The sequence below is a fragment of the Chelmon rostratus genome, chromosome 11 (assembly GCF_017976325.1).
Source record: "Chelmon rostratus isolate fCheRos1 chromosome 11, fCheRos1.pri, whole genome shotgun sequence".
In the NCBI taxonomy this organism is placed as follows: domain Eukaryota; kingdom Metazoa; phylum Chordata; class Actinopteri; order Chaetodontiformes; family Chaetodontidae; genus Chelmon; species Chelmon rostratus.
This window is the reverse complement of record NC_055668.1, coordinates 25,189,777-25,211,817: the sequence shown is the minus strand read 5'-3', so window position 1 is coordinate 25,211,817 and position 22,041 is coordinate 25,189,777. Positions and strand designations below refer to the sequence as shown.

At 41.9% G+C, this 22,041-nt stretch overlaps 1 protein-coding gene across 1 annotated transcript in view; it reads right to left on the bottom strand.

Moving 5' to 3' along the window:
• Positions 1-5,444: 5,444 nt before the first annotated feature.
• epas1b (endothelial PAS domain protein 1b) overlaps positions 5,445-22,041 on the bottom strand; it is a 49,452-nt gene continuing 32,855 nt past the window's right edge. The window contains exons 7-16 of the mRNA XM_041946974.1: positions 18,017-18,123; positions 15,718-15,865; positions 15,386-15,594; positions 15,000-15,238; positions 14,533-14,646; positions 13,794-14,320; positions 13,139-13,235; positions 12,192-12,285; positions 11,923-12,096; positions 5,445-11,655 (exon numbers count right to left, since the gene is read on the bottom strand). Coding sequence (XP_041802908.1) covers positions 11,504-11,655; positions 11,923-12,096; positions 12,192-12,285; positions 13,139-13,235; positions 13,794-14,320; positions 14,533-14,646; positions 15,000-15,238; positions 15,386-15,594; positions 15,718-15,865; positions 18,017-18,123 — 1,861 coding nt within the window. The 3' untranslated portion in view covers positions 5,445-11,503. The remainder of the gene's footprint in view (positions 11,656-11,922; positions 12,097-12,191; positions 12,286-13,138; positions 13,236-13,793; positions 14,321-14,532; positions 14,647-14,999; positions 15,239-15,385; positions 15,595-15,717; positions 15,866-18,016; positions 18,124-22,041) is intronic.

Below are 22,041 nucleotides of genomic sequence, written 5' to 3'. Positions count from 1 at the left end.
TTTTAAGTCGCCTAACCTTAATCACAGTGTAGTTACCAATCACAGCTTTGTCATGTTTAAACAGGAAAGGAAAGCATGCTGTTTATGTGAGTCTTGCAGGTAAAACATGAGACTCGCGTAGCTGCTGCAACAGTTAAGTCTGTTCTGCAGGTGCATTGGACTATAATGTTTTCTCATAATTTTAGGTGAAGGGAAATATTTCTAAAAACACAAAATATTTCAAGCTATGAAAAAGCAGGAACCACGAATGCATGACCGAAGTTGTGAGGGATCCTTTGCTGTGACAGCTGAGTCTGCTGCAGCCGGTTGGATGGCGTGATTCACCTGGTTGAGGCGGCCGCGGCTCTAATTAGAAGGGGTGTGTGCTAACAATAGAGAAAACAGAGAACTTACAAGACTGATTACGTCGGGTGAATGAGACAATGTGTTTCTTGTTTTTCATTATTCAAACACTTTACACTGTGTTTCTGAACGCAGCCAGGTCGAGGTCTGTGTCTCTGCATGTGTGCGCTGATTATACACAGATGTCCACACTGTAAGTTTAGTGATAAACGATGAGATAATGTCCAAACTAGAAGCAACTGTTGATGCATATTTTACAGAACGGAGAGGATTAGTCATTTAATTTAATCAGGAGTTTGCAGAATATGATGTTGCCTCGTAATGTTTGCAATTTAGAAGTCTGCACACGAGATGTGTAACAGCTGTCAAAATAAAATCAAAGTGGATTAATTACACAGTATATCAGGCACAAGCGGGGGTTGTTGCCACTGATGTCAGAAGGTTTAAAGGGATGAAGACTCGCCTCGGAAACCTGAAACAAGAGGAAGCTGGTCGGCCCGAGACGCCGGTTCCTCCCATTTTACCTCCACCGCGTCTTCCTGAGTCCCCACCTGAAGGAAACGAAAGGCTCTGAATGAGCTGGAACAAAGGGATGCAAGACGTGTGTGTGTGTGTGTGTGTGCGTGTGCGTGTGTGCATGCATGCGCTGTTTAAATGCACGAGTGTGTGATGTCCGTCATGCTCGTTTTCTGTGCCCGTTCAGGTTTGGTTCCTGTCTTCTTGCAGAGGAAGAAAGAAGCACAAAAAAACACTGAAAAGCTCACATGGTGACGATCTGTTGGCACCCGATTCTGAACGACTTCACCCTCTGCCAGCGTTTTCACAGATTTCCCATCATTCTCAGGGGTGGGATCCGGTTTTACCAGTAGTGATTTAGTGCCTGATTCTATTAGTCTTTATCTTTAGATGAAATCTAATTTGGGGACATACTTTTTGGATCCAGCCAAATAAAACTGTTCCCAGTTCACACTGTTTAGTGAACTGTGCAGCTTGTTTGTTTGGTGATAATTAACTGCCTAGAAATCTAAACTCAGTCCGCTGACAGTTTCACGCACTGTTTAAAACTTCTTCTAAGCTTTTCATCACCTCTGACCTGCACACTACTCAGCATTTATTCTCATCCTGGAAGTGTAGTGCAGATTCAGTTGCCAGTCTCAAAATATCTCACATAAACTCGTCTAAATTATTTGGCAGTTTTGTGCGGCTGCGTGCTTTGCTTTCTAAATTGTCGTCTGCATGAAGGCAATGGGTGAAAGAGAGCTCTGCGACTGCCTGTTCAGTCCAGTGAAATCTGCAAATTCAGCTGCAGTTTCTCCTGATTTCTTGAATCTGCCTTTTTCTTTCTTCTGACACATGAAAGACGCCACAGTCGGATTTTTCACTGCAGCAGTCCTTTCTCAGCTCGTCAGCTTTTGAGTGTTTCCAAGTGAAACTTATAACAAAAGTTTGATTAGCTGCTGTTGTCCAACTGTGCTCGTTGTATGAAGTCGTTTTTTTGAGTGTCAGGGCCTTTAGCAGAGGACTCTCACTCTGATGGTGATCGTCTACCTGAAAGGTGCCAATACCTGTAGCCTCTTAACCTGTGTTTTGTTTGTGTTTTGTTTGCTTCTGCAGGTTACCCCTAATTCAAGCTGTGTCCTGAAAACGCCAAAACCTCCAGTACCTGTGCGAGCAGACGTGAGGTAGGAGACAGCGAGTCTCTGTATGTCTCTGTGTGCCAGTTGTCTGTATCTGTCTGTATGTCCCAGTCAAATAGAGGATGTGCGTCACGACCCAAAACAAAAACATCGAGCACAATACAAAGGTGGAGTTAAAGCTTTGAAACGTGTTTTCCATGCAACAGGGAAGCAGACCAGACTCTCATCAAAAAGCTTTTTAATCGCTGGCAAACATTTATAGAGCGAGATAAAATGGACTCCTTGGCATTGCTTTTCTTTTCCTTTGCTCACGTTAATGCCACTGCTGTGACAGCGTGACAGGAGGTTACACAGATTCACAGTAGATCCGTCTGAGGGTCAGATACCAGCAAGTTTCAAACCTCTACATGTTATTTAAACGATTATATTATAATTCACCTTAAAACTCTCAATCAAACACAGTCGACTTGCTGCGTACGTCATGTTGAAAGATCATTAATATGAACTCCCCTGAAGAAGGCTGCAAATTATCAATTCATAAATGTCTATATATGTATATATATTATATATTTTTGAAGTGCTTCAACATTAATTGAAACAGCATTTAAACAAGGCAATAAAATCACTAAAAATGATGATCTTTCTTTAATGAAAGAAATTAATCAGTTTTTAATGTTTTTTAATAGAAACGATGATAATCACATTTGAACATGTTATGGATTTCATGAAAAAAATGTGGTTTCATATGAACTGAAAAGGGGGGTCTGGTCGACATGAATAGTCTCTCACTTACTTTTAAACACACCATAGTTTAGCTCCATATTCATGATCTCTTCATAACCTCACCCGTGTAGTTTTAATTCGTCTAACCTTAATCACAGTGTAGTTACCAATCACAGCTTTGTCATGGTTAAACAGGAAAGGAAAGGTAAAAATATAGGATAATCTTTCTTTAATTCAAGAAATTAATAAATCCGTTTTTTAAATGTAAGAGTAAATTTATTTTTGCCACAGAACTTTCCCCGAGTAGCCGCATAGAAACGATGATGAATCACATTTGAACACGAGCAGCATGAAGCAGAGCTGCCTCTGATTTCCTGTCGTCTGTTTACTATGTTGATTATCATTATCTCTGTTTTCACATGACGGCTGAATGGCGAGCAGAGATGCACATACAGCTGCTCGCTGCCTCTGATGTCAGTGACGTCGACAGCTGTGGACTGTTGGTATGTTTGAACACTAACGACTCCATGTACTCAACCAATTCAAGCTCTGACAATTCATCAGACTTTCTAACTGTATATTTTGCATGTAAAAGAGAGTTTTCTTCTTTAAGGCAGTGGAGGAAATGCTCAAATAAAAGATTCTGACTTTACTTATGTACGATACTTCAGTAAATGTAGTTGGTTATTTCATTTTTTACCACTAAAGCAGATTGATGCTGCCTGCTTTTATGGCGTTTCTGTTCTTGGCATTGGAATGAATGTAGAGGGAGAAAAACAGTTTGAAGAAGACAAAATAACTCCACTGTCAACATCTAAACCCCCACCTGGTCCTCATACCTGGTAGTTATCTTAATTTTATTCACTCTTTCTAGTCTTATCTTTCTTACCATCTAACATGGGGGTTGCAATGAAAATTTCATTGACATGTGCAATGACAATAAAGACTCTTGAATCTTGAATCTTGAATCATAAAGATAGACAAACACACACATGTGTAACAGGGAGGGACCAAACCGCAGGGCAGGTCGCTACAGACCGATCTTCTTCGATTAGCATGTTCGGAGCTGCTGAACGTTCTTGAACGCAGCACTGAGTGAAAAAACAGCTCAAAGTGCCGAAACGCTCCCACACACAGGTTTGCTTGTGCAAACTTGAGTGGACTCTCTCGCCTGTCAGAGCAAAATGTTTGGGTGGATTAAAGAAGTACAGGATGAAAAGTGCACCAGCTCAGAAGAATGCAAAACATCTGGCTCACAGCCAGATGTGGAAAGTAATAAAGCGTGTTCACTCAAGTGCAATTAGTCTTATACAGTTTTTAAAGTAATGAACTGTGTCAGACTTTTCCATCTCTGCGTTTCAGAGCAAAATATCAGTCTGTACTCCTACAGTGATTTTAGACTTTACAGCAGCTGCTAAAAATCCAGTGTCTCTAAAATGTCTTCTTTCCAGAAGCCATGAGAAATAGCTGCATTTTAACTAATGATAAATGTGTTTTTAATACGTTTTTGACACTAGAGAGTTTGTACAGGAGCATGTAATCCTTAATCTTAGCTAAAATGGGTCAGTCGTAGATGCAATCCTACAGCACCAGGACCTTTGTCTTTTACCTTTTATCAATAATCAATTCAAATGTTGCAAATGATCATTTTTATGTTGATGATACATTTATTTATTGCTGTGTTTGGCAGAGCTTTAAATTGTTTTCTAGGACATAGCATTCACACTTGATTGACTTGCCGGGTATGTTAAATAGCAAGATTTCCTCATTATTTTAATAAAAAATGTTATCAAGTGACATAAAATTTCCTTCAAAATGTTTTCGCTGTTGCAAATTACTTGCACACCGTTTGTCTTAAATGGCTTCAGTGTTGCTGAAGTTGCTGCCGAGTTTTCAAACTTGACTTCTGCTAATGTTTTTACAAAGCGGCATCACATTGTAATTATGTACAGATCGGTATCAATGATAGAACAAAAACGTTCAACTTTTGCTTCTTGAGTATCTTTCATTCCTACCATCCAGTAAAACTCACCTAAAAAAGGGGAAATTCTTGAACCATTGTAGTTCATGCATGGTTCTGGTCTCTTTTACTATATCTAGATAAATATCTATGTTAATATTTAGGCCATTTATTACATTTATAATTTCAAACCCTGTGTGATATCCCTGTTTGAATTCATTGATTTGGCTGTAAAGTTACACACTGAAGCAGCATATCCTAGTTTTCTGAATTTCATTGGCTGTGCGAAGCACCAATCATCTGCACAATCGGAGGCAATTGGCTCAATCTTTACACTTGCATTTGTTTCAACGTGGATTCTCATTGGCTATTGTAGGCTGTGGACATGACATGGAAGATCCTAACTGGTCGAGTGTGGAGTCAACCGAAAGGTCAGAGCGCTGCAGCCAACTATGAGACTTCATTGGTGAGTTGCCTCGATTCTGTCATCGTTTCTTTGTTTGCTGGTAGCGTTGATTGCGCCTGCTGTTGTGATCTTGAAATGGTTTGCATCTATTGAATCACAGCAATCTTAGCTTTCCAATGACGTCGTGTGTGAGTATAAATTTAAAATGCACATGGGCCATCAGATAGTTCGGAGGCTAAATTACTTAATGATGAATTCATTATTTCCTCCATCACAACTCATTAAAAACCGCTAATGATCCTCCAATCAGAACCTAAAAGTTGATGTAAAACAACATGAATTACAATAAACCACCCATGAAGCCGATGAGGGAGGGTAAGGTCAGTATGCTTTAATAATAAGATATCAGTGCAGAAACACAAACTTCTTATCGGGTTAAATTCCCCATATAGTAATAACAGTATATGATAATAATAAGATCAATATGAATTTTTAAGCACATAAAAAAAAATGCAAGATCAGCTAATATAACTGTACTGACATTGACAACAACAGAATACAAGTAGCTTAACATGGATCCCATAAAGAGAAACACAAACCCAGTTGTTACACGAGACGCAGGACAAAATGCTGATATCGCCTTTAAAGAGGAAGTACAATGAATGAGTGGAAACCCTTCAAGCTGCACAGTTTGTTGAGCACTGGGACTGGTGATAAATCTATGGTTTAAGAAGCTGAAGCCCCGCACGTTTTCAGGTTAGCATCGCTGCCGCTAGCATTTGCTTCTCAGCTGCACTTCCTTAGAAGCTCCGAGACTACCGGAGGTGTCGTTTTTAAATGCTAACAAAATACTAGTCACTTTAACCAAGATAAAACAACCAAGTGCATAATTCTGAACTGTTTTAAATTGTGTGGCTGAAGCTAGCGGAGCAGAGGCTACCTCAAAACGATGGCGGGACTTCTCCTCTGCCTAGATTCTTATTTTTAAATCGACTTCCATCTAGCCAACTCTTTCCACATACATTGACACAGTTGAGTTCAAATCTCATCAGTCTTTCTTGCGCAAGATTCAGAACGTTTCATTTTTATATATATTTAATTTAGTCCTAAAACCTCTTTGGTCTCCAAAAATTAATCGTTTAATTTAAGGAGTTCTGAATCAAACTGTGAATCTGAATCTAAATGATTTAACACACTTTCAACATGCTGTAAGGAGCTTTTCTGGAGGATTAATTTAGCAAACTTTGATTTCTATCATCAGAAATTCCAATACTATAAAATACTTTAAATACTATTCATAATCCTACAAATAGGACTAGCTAAATTTGCAGGCTTTTACCCTGAAATAGGAGGATCTTCCAATTTGTGCAGTGATAAAAATGCCCTCGTTTTTAAAGTAATTGCTGACATAGGAGAAGAGATGCTGACGAGTGACCCGTCCAGTGGAGGAGTTGAGAGATTTGCATCAGTGGGCAGGCTGAGCAGGAAGCATCTCTCTTCATGTGTCACTCAACTCGACGTCACTTCTTTTCATATCTCCTCTCAGCATAATGTCCACCTCCTGTTTCAGCCGCTAGTTTCACTGCAGAAACACAGCAGCTGTGCCAGACAGCTTTTCGAGTTATTTCAGGTACTTTCACTTTGCTTTTCACTTCCAAAAAAGCAGCTTTGATACTGTAATTTATAAAGATCTGGATTTGGCTGCAACCTTTAAAACATCTGAATTATCATGATGCCAGCTCTAATGCAAACACTCATCAGAGTTTTAAGAGCTTCTGTGTTAAAACAAGTAGAGCACAGTTTTCCAGGGCTCTATTGATTTACCCCTATGCAGAGAAGTATATCATAATTCTAATAAACTGTACTACATGATCAATTCATAGAGGATCGGGCTGCTGGAGGCAGTATCTGCTGCAGCAGCTTGTATCCGCCACTGTGACCTTGCAGCATGTTGAGCCGCCATTTATCAACACAAAAGTTTGGTTTGCAGAGTGACAGTAATGACTCTCAAGCTGTACTGATTCTGCAAAAGTAAAGTATTAACTTCTGTCCACTCTGAGCCTCCCAGGAGAACGTTTACTGCCCACTCCAGTCACCTAAACACAAAAACCCTTCATCAGCAAACAGACTGTCAGGTCATTTGATGAGCTGGGGAGTCCATTTCCTTAAAATCCTTAAATTTTGACTCGTCATCACCAGGGGAGCTACAGTGGGTTCTAACAGGGTTCTACTGAGTGTTCTCTGACGACTCCGCTGTTCTATCGTTATCAGAGGAGGCTACAGGAGCTGTTGACTACAAAACCGGAGGGGTTATTATGAAAAATCATCCCAACTGTGACGGTGCATCAGGTATATTCTCACATCACCATCAAGCTCTGCTCGCTGGTTATTAACTGTCAACTTAGGTTCAACATGCAAATTTGAATTAAAGCTGCAAACCAAAGAGACATTTTATGCTGCTGGATTTCCAGACATTTAACTTTCAGATAAGATACAAAGTCAAGTTAGGATTTTATTCAGTAATTCCCCCCCAGAGCGACAGGTTGCAGGGAAGAAACTGTGCACTTGAAGGGCAAACTCAGTATCTGTTGAGACAACCATGAAGTCATGATAAGGCACATTTTTATGGATTAACATGAACTTTAAAGAAAATTTCAGCACAACATAAAGCAGAGGACATCAAAGTATAGTGTTAGTGGATCCGACAGATGTAATAAAAGTTCTAAAAATGACAGATACATGGTCAATGAAGCGTCATTGCTTTTATATATATGCAACTGGAAAACCGTGATTAATTGTGTGGCGACTTCACCTTCTTAACAATATTCAAAATGCTACATGTCTGAAAGTGAGACTTAGAAAACTGATATTCATCTTTAATCTGAACTTTTTTTGTTTTATCTTCTTAAAGCAGGAACAAACAGCACTGCCCAGCCAACAGATTCAATAGATATTTTAGGAATAAGATATTAAGGATATTTGAGGATAAAACTCTGGAAACAACAAAAAAAACACACACAGAAACAGCACGAGAGCAAACAGCACTGCGAGGGATCTGATCCATCTGCATCTACAGGGTAGATAGGGACAAAGTACCAGGACACATAAACACTAAAAACACTATTTCGACATTAGTTTTGTCTTTTTAAATACGTAACGTATATGTGTACAAAGCTCTATAATTGATACTCAGAAGTGGTCACCACACAAAGACAATTATCTGAAAAAATAGAGTGAGATTAAGAAAATTACTCTGAGGGAACAGGAAAGCAGAGAGCAGAGATAAACGGCGAGAACGTGTTTTCACTGAAGGCATTTTACTGCTGACGTTAGCGACATCGTTTGGGTGAAATATTTCTACTTTGAAAATAAAAACTCTGACGTTACTCTCAGTCAAAGCTTTCTGATACTGGCAGCCACTCAGTCTCGTTAAATCTAAGAAAAACTGGCCTTGTCCTAATCCTAAAGAATAATACATACACTCCACTTTCAAGTCACTTCACAGGCTGCTGTACTGCACTGGAACGAAGGCTGCTGCTGTGCACACACATATAGTCTGAGTGAAATACAGCTGCTGCTGTCTCTTACACTATCCGGTTTGTGCAGTGGTGTGCAAAGAGGGTGGAGGGAGCGACGCCGCTGCTCCGCTTGGCGTAAAAGATGAGGTGCCCTTCTGATCAGCCCCTGTGATTGGCTCAAATATCCTCCAGTTATGTTAAAGGAGCATTCCAGTGACTGTAGCATTGCAGCTAACCATTCTGCTGCTGTGATTCATGCATTTTGGTTTCTATTCGTTTCTGCGCTGTGTGAAAATGAATGATGACACTCAGTGTAATTATAGTTACAAAATAGAAAATGAAGTAAGATTTCTTGAAGAATAAATGAAAACATGATTACTCAGTCTTTTATAGCTTCAACTATGAAGCTTAAAACATGACTGTATGTGAAAATCTTTGGGTTTTGGACTGATAAAACAAGACCTCTGAATACGCCGCCTTGGGGAAATAATCTGTCTTTTTCACTATTTTCTTACTTTTTATAAACAATACAGTTAATCCTGAAAATAATCTGCAGGATCAATCAGATAGTGCCTGCAGACTTTTCACATCAAGCATTACCTCGCACAGATAATCCAATTTTGACCCAAAAACAAAGAAAAAATGCAGACTTCATGTTAAACTACGAGCTGAAATTTTAAAAGTCTGACAAATGATTTTTCCTACTGCTCAGATATGAATGGAAACCAGTGGTTGCCTGAAAGAGCAGAAAAAATACATAATAAAATGTAAAACTGCATAAATATATAGCAAAAATATGCTTGATCATATGCTTAAACTGCAATTAAAGAGCCTCAAACGTGTCTTGTCAGAGCAAAAATTACACCTACAAATGAAACTTGCAGACAGGAGAGGTTCCGCACCTTTGCACAGTCTTTGCACACCACTGGTTTTTATGGTTTTCTGTACTGTGTGACGTGTGCACAAGCCTACAATGTCTATTCACGAGCTCTTACAGCGTGCGACAGGCAGATCCTTCGTACGAGCGATCAGTTGGGTGAATAAGGCTAGCTTTGTTGCTGACTAAGCTTTAGCTCAACAAAATAATTGCACAATAAGAGAAAAAACCCTGTAGTCACACGAGCTACTTACCTGACTGAGACAGACGAGAGACAGAAACACGTTTAGAAAAATCAACAACAGATAGAAGAAACCTTATTATTCGACTTACAGTAGAGTACATGCTGCGATATATGTTTATTAGTGTGTCTGTGAGTTAGACACAAATAATAGGAGGTGGAGTAAGAACACCAAAAATAAATGAGAGGAGAAACAAAGCAGGATTGATATGTTAAAGTGTCCCATCGGTTTGGATTAAATACCGTGGGGAGATTTGATAAAAGCTAAAATGTCTCAATAACAGAAAAATAGACTATTTATAAGAGCTTAAACAACAATATTGTGTCATAAAAGTTGACCCGAACAGGTCTGATGCTACTGTGAACCACTTTACGCTGCGAGAAACAGACCAAACTGCACTACTTTGTTATTTAAACAGAGCGGATGACGATGTTAGAGCGAGTCCGGTGGGATGGATTCAGGCAAGAAGAGGCAGGTTGAGGACTGTAAGTGCGTCAGTCTGTACATGTGGAAAAGGCTTCAGGAAGCACAGCTGGGCATCATTGTGATTCTCACCACTTTTATCCTAAGCAGACTTGCCATATATGAAAAGCTGCATGTTTTTATTTGACTTGGAGCTGCAGCTTTCATCAATAATGCTGCATTCTTCTAGCTTCCTAAAAACGGTAAAAAGACAAAATACTGTTCTTGTGGACAAAACTCTACTTATTTTTTTCAGACTTGTGTCTAATTTTGCTTATTTCATGTGAATTTATTGTTTTATTCCTTCTCACAATTATTTGAAAGACAGAATCTCAAAGGTCCATCAGGTCCATGAAACCTGAGATTTTTAAAAGTCATCTTTTTGGGAGGAATCGAACAGAATCACAGAGCATGCTTTGTGAGAAACCAGTTCATGATACCCAACTGTGGCTTGATGCTTTGACTGCAGCTACAAAAAAAAAAAAAAGGGCTGGATCTAATTGCTGGTCAAATACTTAAAGTGAAAGAACACAGTGTCTCTGTTAATGTGCAGGTAGTATAATATCTTCGCCTCTGAGCTAAATGAGCTAAATGAGTTAGCTGATAAAGGGAAGGTCGGGCCGGGAATTGAGCTGCATAGAGTTCATATCAGGGTGGAGGTCTGTGAGGGAGACCGGGTCTCGATAAGACACAGGTTGTAGGTTTGGGTCCCATACATGCAGCCTGGCCGGGGTTTCCCGCCTTGCTATGCAGGGCGTATGGCTGTAAGGCAGGTTGTGTGTTTGAACCTCATGTCACTAAAACCCCTTTAACACCAAAGACCCGACCTGGGTTTCTGACCACAAGCCGGCCCGTGAGAAACGTTTACACTGAGCCCGATGACCAGCGATAAATCCCAGTGTCAAGACTTTTTGACGCAGGTCAGTGTGTTGCATCTTTTTGTTAACTGTCCCGCGTTGACCTTTTCCCCCCATGTGACCCATGTTTTCTTAAATGTGTCGGTCGTCTATCTGGGTGGCTCAATGCATGACAACTTTTGAGCACTGGTTGTCAACCTGCACCTGATTGGAGTTGAGAGCTTGGGGAAAAAGGGCTGTAAAGTGGCTTGACCCCGCTATCGTAGCTTGTTTAGATGGTCAAGGTACAGAGCTATACAGGGACAGAGTGTGGGGCTGAGCCAAATAAGCTAAATAAGACAGGATGTGGTTATGAATACCATTCCCTATAGGTAGCTTAGCCTCAGGGCTCTTAGAAGGCCCAGAGGTATGAAAGTAAAGAGGCTTAAGTCCGGGCTCGGTGTAAGTCCGGGTCCACGGCAGGGTTTGAATCTGGGGCTCTAGGTGGCCTGGTCCAGGGCTCTCAGCAGGTCACAGCCCTGGAGGAGGTGCAGGTTGCCCTGCAGCGGGACGTTGACCTCGCAGTCGTAACGGGTCAACTCCGGCAGACAGGATGATTCAATCGAGGGGCCCAGCAGACGGCTGGCTATGCCTGCAAGATGGCAGAAAAAGACAGAAGATTTGTAAAATGTGTGTGTTTCAGTGATGCAGTGCGAACAGAAAGGCAGGTAGACGCTGACAGAAGTGATCATCTTAGCTCTATTAATTCATTTCTGTCTGTAACTGGGTTATATAAACGAAACTTTTAAACACTGAGAATGGACATGTTGTGTCCAGCAGGGATTTAAAAGCTGTAAGTGCTATCGTAAGGATTTAAATGCATGAGTGGGGGGGGGTCTTCACAGTCAGCTCAGCTCACCCTCAGTCTTGTTTGATGGCAGCATGTTATACTGTGTGTAGTTGCAGGTCTTTTGGGGAAAGGCCTTCTCACTTGCACCACCTATCCCGTGTCCTGGATACTGAGACTTCCTGTGCTGCAGGGAGCTGAGACATGAGGACATGCTGCCTGGCATCATCCTCCCCATCCCTGACTCTGAGACCGAGAGATCACAGGCACAGTTGTTGGGTGGAAGAGGTCATAATGCAAGGTATCACACACACACACACACACACAGGAGGAGCTCCTACCTGCCAGTGATCCTGCGCTGAGGGAACGATCCATGACGGTACAACTGTCATCCCTCATCTTCTTCCAGATGATTTCTGACGGCTTGTTTTCACCCTGAAACACAATCACGTGATATTTTAATACACTTTTTGTCCACAGTAAGACGATTCAAGGCACACAGCTTTAACTATAAATAATTAAAAGACTGTACATCAATGAGGGGTGTCGCGATTCTCCGAATCCACGATTTGATTTGACTTTCTATTCGATTCTACTACTGTTCAGCTGTTGATTCTTGATTTGTAACGACCAACATATCGCTGGTTTTGTGCCCAGACAGCTGTTGTTTACATTTTCAAATCCTTCTTTGAAAAGATGAGATGATATCACCGCCATTTTTATTTATGCATTTATTAATTTTACCACACAAAAGGCCACGTGGTCAAATTTCAATCATTTATTTAAACATTTGTTTGCAGGTCAGTTTGGAGCAAACTGTTAAACACAAAAACAAAGAGTCACTCGATGGCAGAATCGACATCCACAGCTTGATTTTTCTCACCTGCAAGATGCCATCAGGCCTCTGGGCTGCCCTCAGGTTACCTACAAGGTGCCTTGTGGGTAAGCTGAACCCTAATATGTGACGCAGACTCACAGGTTTGTTGTGGGAAGTGAGTCTGTCTGGGTACCAGCACGTTCCCACAATCACAGAAAAGAAAAGGTGCTATGAGGGGTAGCTACGTTCTTTAGTCAGCAAGTAGGTGGAGGTGGAGAGAAGAGACAGCAGGAGAGTCCCGATCCCGTGTAGCCTGATTTCTGTGTAGGTGTGTGTCTTAAATTTCAAGGGGGGCAGCTCCAAGTAGCTCTTACTTAATTATTTTAATCTGCTCTGTTTCATGCTGTAATTATTCTCAGGAATAAGCATGAAAACATAAATAAATACTGTTTGTTCATCAGAAAAACTCACCACAGCCATCTGGGTGAAAGAGCGCTTGATTCTGTTGGCCATGGCCACTCTGGCTGGACTCATATCTCTGTAGGCCTGCACAAAGTTGTCAATGGACCTGCACACGCACGTACACGCACACGCACACACACACACACACACACACACACACACACACACATACACATACACACACACACAACATTAAAAGTTGATGGATAAACAAACATTTACCAAAAGGAAGTTTGGCTACAAGATATTTCCTGATTGGACTTTTCCAGTTCAAGGTTCAAGGTAACCTTTATATTCTTTTATACTTCCTCTTAAGTTTTATTATAATTTTTCATTCATAGCTTTATTTTATCTCTTATTTGTGGCCCTGTGAAATCTGTTTTAACTTTTTTCCAAATTCCGTATTTTCTGTTTAAACTTTGGTTGTATTTTACGATTTAAGTGGATTTTGTCATCGAAAACAGTGATGATGACGTGATGGATGAATAAAACTTCAACAATTCGATAAGAAAATGTGATATTTTTTTCTATGGAGCAGCTCTTCTGCAGGACGGCCTCCACATGCAGCTGTTTTACAGTTTTTATTATCAAATTCTGCAGTTCCATCCGTGTTTTTGGGCCTAACTAATGTTCAAAATGTGAATGTGAGGACTTGTCACTTCACCTCTGTTTCTGCATGAGCTGTGGCACGCTCTGCTGGCAGGACAGGCAGTCCTCTCCTGACAAACTGTCCATCAGGTAGGCCTTGGTGGCTCGTTGTTGTTGCTGTTGGTAGGTTAACAGGGGGTCCGGTGGCCACTGCAGATTCTGCCTGCCACCCATGGAGGACAGAGGGGTGCTGGCTGGAGCCTGGTATGGGGGATTCTGCACGTGCCCCATCATGCATGACCCTGCACGGGGGTCCACGGCCCCCTGGCTAGAGCCCCTCTTCTCGCTTGCTGCCCAAGAGGCGGCTGGCCGGGCCCGGTAGTGGCCTTGGGGCTGGGGAGGGGAGGACAGGGGCTGGAAGAGGCTGGCGATGTTGCTGAAGCTCTGGTGCTTTTGGGTCAGGCTGCTGTTGGACCCCATAGATCCTGCTGGACCCCCTTCCAGAGGCTCTGACTCTGGGATGATGGGGTTCAGCTGAAAGTCCTCGCCATCCATTGGGATGTAAGGAGCCAAAGTCTCCAGGTCCAAGTCACTCAAGTCCCTCTGGGGAGGTGGAGGGAGACATGGTTTGTTAAAAATGAAAAATGCTGCACGTAGAACTCATTCGGAGATTCAGGTTTGTGTTTGATTACTACTCTGTGCAATAACTGACTTATTAAAACAAAATATCCTTCAAGTTAATGAGGCCTCATACGTCAAATTAATGGACACAGACAGGAAAAGTGCATTCATGGGATGCAGGAGAGGACACACACCTCAGTGTTTGCTGGACTGTCGCTTTCCTCTGTGTCCAGAGCAAACAGCTTCTCAGTCAGCTCCACCTTCAGGTCACTCTCCACCGAGCTGTAGTAGTCACCTGGGCTGCTGGGCTGCGGGGGGGGCAAACCAGGCGGAGGGCACGAGAATAACGAACGGCGGAGGAGAGGAAGCAAAGAGGACCAAGATGAGAAGGGACAAAACGTAAGAGAAAGAAACAAAGAGCGAGAGATGAGTTTTGACAAAGGCACCATTCAGCGCGACGAGCCCGATCCTTCCAAATGTCCACCCCCGTTATTCTCACACACGCTGCCCACAGTTAGCGACCTTTAACCCCCCCAGGCCTCACTGCACACAGAAAGAACAAGCTACCAAACAAACACAACCTTCTTCTTCTCTCGAACTAATTGCTCCTTTCAATGTAACATTCAGTCTCTCAGTCCGGCCCCTCCCTCCTCATCCTCACCGTGGAGCAGCTGCTGAGGCTCGGAGTGGCGCTGCCCGCTGGCGGATTCTGCTGCACGGTGAACGGGCCCGCCATGTTAGCCACGTCCCGTGGAACCGGAGCCGGGGTTTGGCCTGACACTGGAGGGGTGGGCTTGTGGCTCTCGCCGGGCCAGGACGGAGGTCCAGGAGGGGCCATTGCTGCGGCAGACACCTGGGAGTATCCCGCTGGCTGCTGGGGCTCCTCGAACTGCGGGCGACCTGCACGAAAGAAGCAAATTCCAGACAAGTGGAAAGGAGACGGGATGAAGAAGAGAAGGGCCGTGCAGAAAAGGAAACATGAAGCACTAACAGCTGATGCCAGATATTAATAAATGCACTTAAGAGGCAACAGAAGTGGACACAGACCGAAGTCGAGGGCGATGATTGTGTCCCCAGGGGTTGGAGCCAGCTGGGCCAGGTCCTCCGGCTCCTCTTTGAGTTTGGTGAAGAGGGCGTCTCCCGGCTCTCCACTCACACCTGCACCTCCCGCGGTGAAGAAGCTGCTCATGTGGCGAGGCTTGAACAGAGACTCCGTCTGCTCCAAGGAGAAAATCATCGACTTCTCCTCAATGTCACTGCAGGGTCGGAGAAGGAGAGCGGAGGGAGCTGAGTTATGTGCGGATAGAGAGAACATCTACCTGACAGGCTCAACGCGTAGGCGTCACCTCCATCTGCGTTCACCAGGACGAGGGTCTTACCTGAGGACGTAGTTTATGCACACGATGCACTGGGGCTGGGAGTTGCGGCTGTTATAAATAACAGTTCCCTGGGTTTCTACCCAGACGAAGCCTCCGTTCTTAGCCAGCATTCGATACTGACCGCTCACTGCCTGACCCTTGGTGCACACTGCAGAGACAGAGAGGTGGGAAAGAGCTGCGTGTTACGAGCTGTGACTCAAGTACAGACCTGAGCCGCCTGTATGTAATCCACAGTGAGGCTGACAGTGATGATGGCTTTATGTTACAGAAAAAAAACCTGTTTTTTTATGATCATAACGAGACTCACGTCTTTCAGATGCACTATGACGCCATATTTTGAACACATCGTCCGTTGACCATGACATAGACCATTTTACAGCTGATATAAAGTTTGTATAACACTTTTTGACTCATGAGGGTCTGATGGGAGCTGGATTTGTTGATCGTTTGATCTTGAGATGCTCTCACATCTTACTGCTCCGTGCAGTAATTCAGTCCATGCTGCAGAATCCTCTCAGGAGGAAACCGACGTATGCACTGCCGTTTCTCAGCTTCATTTGTTTTTTATTGTTATATAAATGTGCAATTATTGAATTATTACCCATTAAATGTCCATGTGTTTATTTTGTGCGAGGCTGTGAAATCGACCAAACATGGGTCAGCAAGAGAAAGTGGAATGTTTGACTTCGAGCTGAGAAGGAGATGTGCTGGCGACGGTCCAAAGTTCAGCACTGGCGTGGGAAAGGAGCAGGACTGTGGTCGGAGAGTGTACAGAAGGCCAGTAACTGTGTGTGTGTGTGTGTGTGTGTGTCTGTGTGTGTGTGTGTGTGTGTGTGTCTGGAGGACGCTCACGCCTCACAGCAACATTACATGTAGCAGAGAACGCTGTTAGCATGTGCTAATTGACAGGCTGGTCACGTTAGCTGTGAGGGCCAGTGTGTGTGTGTGTGTGTGTGTGTGTGTGTGTGTGTGTGTGTGTGTGACATAGAGACAGATAGAGAAGCCTTTATCTCAGCAGATTTGAGCCATCTAAGGACGGCAGACACAGACGATTCAGACCAGCAGTGAACACACAATCCTACAATCACACAGTCCTAAATTTGTTTTCAAGTCAGGTCAGGCAACACTTAATCAATGTGCAACAGAATCTGGAGCACTGAGGATCACTAAATCCTAACAGTTGGCTCCTGTTTAAACATTTTTCAATCACAGGTTTCCTGATTTGAATCAGACTTCTGAAGCTGTTCCTGTGTGGCTGTTAGACAGTTTCCTACTGTCAGCACAGTCAGATATCAAATAAAAGTAGTTTTGGTTCTAAAAGTCAGGAACTTATTGGCCCTGTTACAGAACAAATAGAGCAATGCTGCAGGTAAGAGGGCGGGCACACACACACACACACACACACACACACACACACACACACAACCATTATGTTGCAGGAGTGGTATTAAGGAACTAAATTACCACTTTTCCTGCTGTATTGTCACTGCTGTTCAGAGCTTCTAATGATATCGCACTGTCAGTGGAGAGAAAAGCCATGACACATCAGAGCCTTGTTAACACACACACACACACACACACACACACACACACACACAGTCATTAGACTGTAATAGAGGCCACCTGGTCTCCTGTCCTCTGTGTTTGTGGCAGCAGATGAGCAAACCTCATCAGGCCATCAGTGGCTGCGCTTAATGTAATAAAGACAAGACATCTTAATACCATGGCCCTGCTCTGTGCACACACACACACACACACACACACACACAGACACAGACACATATGTATTGCCACACAGGAACAAAATGAGAAGAATTTCAGCCTGATATTCAGACTTAAACATTTTGTTAAAACTCAACACAACAACATGTTGTAAATTAGCTACCTCACACACGTTACTACACACACTCATATGTAATCACACAACTAGGCTGTATTAATTAGCATGTTCATGCTAATAGAGACAATATTTCTGAGGCTACATTCAGGCTGGATCTCGGAGCAATGGGGGGATTTTAACACCTCCTGCTCACTTGTGTGGTCACTTTTCAGCCGTACTTTGCTGTGAACTTGCTGCTCCTTCTGTAATGTTTCCCTGGAAAAAGCCACTAATCTTCTTTTTTTGTTAGCAGCTTCATGTGAAATTTGACTTTTGCATGAAATCTAAAGAGGGCAAACATGTTTTAGCTCATCTGATCGATGGAGACATGTTCACATCAAAATTTAGGCCTACGTGGGAACCAATAAGACCGTGTAAAAAAAGGAGGGTGAGGCCCTTGAAGCTCATGGCGGCTCTTACAGTTGTGGTGGCTCTTGGTGACGCTGTCGGAGTCCAGGGCGTGGTAAAAGTCGTAGACTGAACGACCCAGCAGATCCTCAGGTGTGTAACCCATCAGCTGCGTTACCCTGAAACACACACACACACACACACACACACACATTTAACAATGCCCCGGATTCGATGTTATTAATTTAAACTTTTCTGCGACTCCCTTCCTACACGAGACAAATCCTGCTCTGCGTCCTGAACTCCGTCACTTCAAAAGGCCTCACAGACGATTTGGAAATCAAACCGAGAGGCGAGCAGGCTTCCAAAAATAAGAATTGTTCACATTCTCTGTCTGTGCTAACTGCCCGGGTTTCTGGGAACCGCTAATCTCTCTCCATCACTCTCATCACGAGTTCACTTTGTTAACGAGGATTTCGTTTCTGGATTTGAACTACCTCACTTTTAAAATCCCCCTTTTTGCTTTTATTTCTCTCTGGCTCTCGTTGCCCTGCAAAAGCCTCAATATGCAGGTTTTGGGGGTAAATTACAGGATTACAGTAATCTGATTATCAAAAAAGAGACATGATGATGATGAACACTGACTTAGTTTCAGGCAGCGTGAACACCAAACACACTCGGAGTGTTTTTTTTTCACTCTCTCACCAGCAAACTGTGCTGTGAGAACAGAATCCAAACCTCCAACAACAGGAAATGACCCCTGAACACGAGCTTTTATGAGTACGAGGAGACCAGAGGGGGTAAACAGGGATGAAGAATGCAGACGATTCTGTTCTATCTCAAGTTATTAAACTGTGTGTGACCTTCATCATTTGTGAGCTTTGGTTGGCTCATAAACATAAAAACAACAATGTCTCACTTATTTTTTTATCACTTATCACTTTATGCAAATGAGGTTTATTTTTTAAAACAGAGTGATGATGCTTCCTGTCCAAAATGTTATTTTCTCATATAACTACGAAAGAAGAACAGTTTCCAACATAAAATCAAAGCCGTGCTTTTCTTTCTGACTTTTATTAACTTTTTTGAACGAGCAAATTTAAAAAATGAAATTGAGCTTTCCGTCCAAATGTTTACTGCTTAATTGTGCATAACTTTAGTATAATTTTCTAACCGGATTTCCAAAAGATAACAATGCAAATATTTGCAACATAAAAAACAACATTTCTAAATTTCTGAATTTGTTTTAATTTGCTTATCAAACTTTTCTCACAGTTTAGAGGAAAATGCAGCATTGAGTCAAGTTATGATCAGAATATAATGATCGAATTCACTATCAATGATTCAATCCCATGTGAATAAAATACACTAAATTATACTAAGTATTAGTTTACTGAGCATACTAAACCATACTTACATCCATGCTGTACACACTAGTAACACTTAATATACTGCTAATATAGTAATTCTTTTAGCTCATGCTATTCTTCAATTTAAAGTAGAGCTGAAATATATTTATAATGTCATATAAGTTGTACTTTGAGTGAATATTAAATCTAAAATTAATAGATTACAAATACATCTACACACAGCATTTACAAGACACAGGATGACTGGGATGAACTGTATATATAGTATTTCATGACAATATAAAATGAATGTACTTTTAATCTGTATAAGTTTATTTTAAAGTGTGCTATTACAGTGTTTTAACACAATAACTGAAAATATACTAGAAAAGTATTTGACAGCAGTTATCTTAAAAGTACACTTCAAATATTGAACTTACATTTTTACTACAAATGCATTTCACAGTCATGTGTTTATTAAACGGAAACTATATTTCAATTTCTAATTGAGTGTAAAAAAGACATACGTATGAGTATTTCATGAAAAATAAATGAAATTAATTTAATCTGTAAGTTTATTTCCAGTGTTTTAAGACACTTAAGTATGTGTGCTTTCAGTTTATTTAAAGTAAACACACATTTATATAACTATATGTACTACTGTACATATGTATACTTTAAATATTTATATTTTTTTACTTGGATGACACTTTGAATGTGCTGTAGCTCTCATGTTTCACTCGTTCAATCTTTTTCTTTTTTGTAAAAAACGTGACTCGTGTAGATTAATTGTAAGTAATCGAGTCCCAGCGGGATGAAGATTAATAATGTGTGGATTTGTTGTGAGAGCGACTGGGAGAGGAGGAAAGAGAGACTCTTGTCCTCGGCTTACATAACACTGACAGATGCAGGCCTCGGAGTGGAGGGAGGGGTGGAGGGAGGACAGAGGAAATGAAAGAGAGGAGAGAGGAGGGACGTCTTAAAGTAAAACAGATGAAATTAGGTGAGAAGGAGATGCTGAGGAGTGGAGCAAAGAAAGGAATGGTTGGATACGTGGAAGATAGAAAGCATGATGGAGAAAGGTGAGGAGAGGTGTAGTGAAAAAAAAAAAAGAAAAGCACATTCAAGAGTGGCTGCAACTGAAATAGCATCAAATTATAATAATGATGATGATGATGATGATGATGATGATTGCCACCCAATACACACACTCATACCAAAATGTGCGTTCTCTTTTATCTGAGCTCGATTGCTGTATTCTCACCTCCTCCTCTGCTCCCTCTCCTTCTTTGTCTTTCCTTTCCTTACTCAACCTCTCGCACTGCCAGACATGAGCTAAAGAAACTTTTTGTCCCTTCCCTAATGAGTCTAAGTCCCTGCTGAGCCGGGAGGGTGACCCACCAACAATAAACTCATTTGCGTAATTGGAGACAAGATTTGGTGAGCTATTAAATTCCAGCAAAAAGGAGAAAAAGAAAACGGGTCCTTGTTCGCGGCGCCGTCACGCACAGACGTGTGCGCGCAACACACAAACGCACATTCACTGTTGTCCAAAAGAAACCTTTGTCCTGCATGAGCAACTTGATAAGATTACAGGTCTGCGAGCATGCGCTTGTGTAACTCGAATCAGTGTGTGTGTGTGTGTGCGTGTGTGCGTGTGTTCATCATCACCTGTTCGTGCCAGTGAGAGAAATATTTGGGTGCCAATAAACTGGTTCTTTGGCTTCAAGATGGCTGCTGTGTGTGTGTGTGTAACGGAGTTAAAGTCCAAAGGGACAAATCATTTCAACATCCGTCGCCATAGTGACTCAAACACATGACCGATGTGACATCACACAGCAGCGTAAGTGAACGCAGTCGACGATACGAGGGTGGATGCATCCTCTCCGTCCTCTCATAACAGAGGGACTAGAGGGGCGGGGGGGTTTTATGTCCCCGTCCATGACTCTGACCTGTCAGCAGTCCAACCGTCCTGCTTATTGATAAGTCCGCGGTGCTGTCCGTGGTTCTGAAGAGGTGAAAACATTTCTAATTGAAGTATTTTCTCTCAGTCCTTCTGTCAGTGTCATCTTGGATCTATAATATTAACTGAACTATATACTATAAATACTCAATATAGTATAAAACTGAGTATTATATAGTATAAATACTACATTATAGACTATCTATTCTATAGAGTGGTGTGTAGCAACGTGTAGTCATAGAACACTGAGAGGATCATATAGATGGTTCGGGTTAGTATTAAAATGGGCTAGGGTTTGTAATAAGTTGGGTCAGGGTTAGTATTAAGGTGGGTTAAGGTTAGTATTAAACTAGGTCAGGGTTAGTATTAACCTGCTTTCAGGTTAGTATTAGTTTGGGTAAGGGTTAGTATTAAACTGCTTTAAGATTAATATTAAACTGGGTTGGGATTCATATTTAACTTGGTTAGGATTAATATTAAACTGTGTTCAGGTTAGTATTAAACTGTGTTTGGGTTAGAATTAGACTGGGTCAGGGTTAGTATTAAACTGGGTTAGGGTTCGAATTAGATTGGGTGAGGGTTAGTATTGGATTGGGTCAGGGTTAGCATTAACCTGGGTTAGAGTTAGTAATAAACCATGTTCAGGTTAGTATTAAACTGGGTTAGAGTTAGTATTAAACTGTGTTAGGCTTAGTATTAGATTGGGTTAGAGTTAGTATTAAACTAACCCTGGGTTGGGTCAGGGTTAGTATTAAACTGCTTTAAGATTAATATTAAACTGGGTT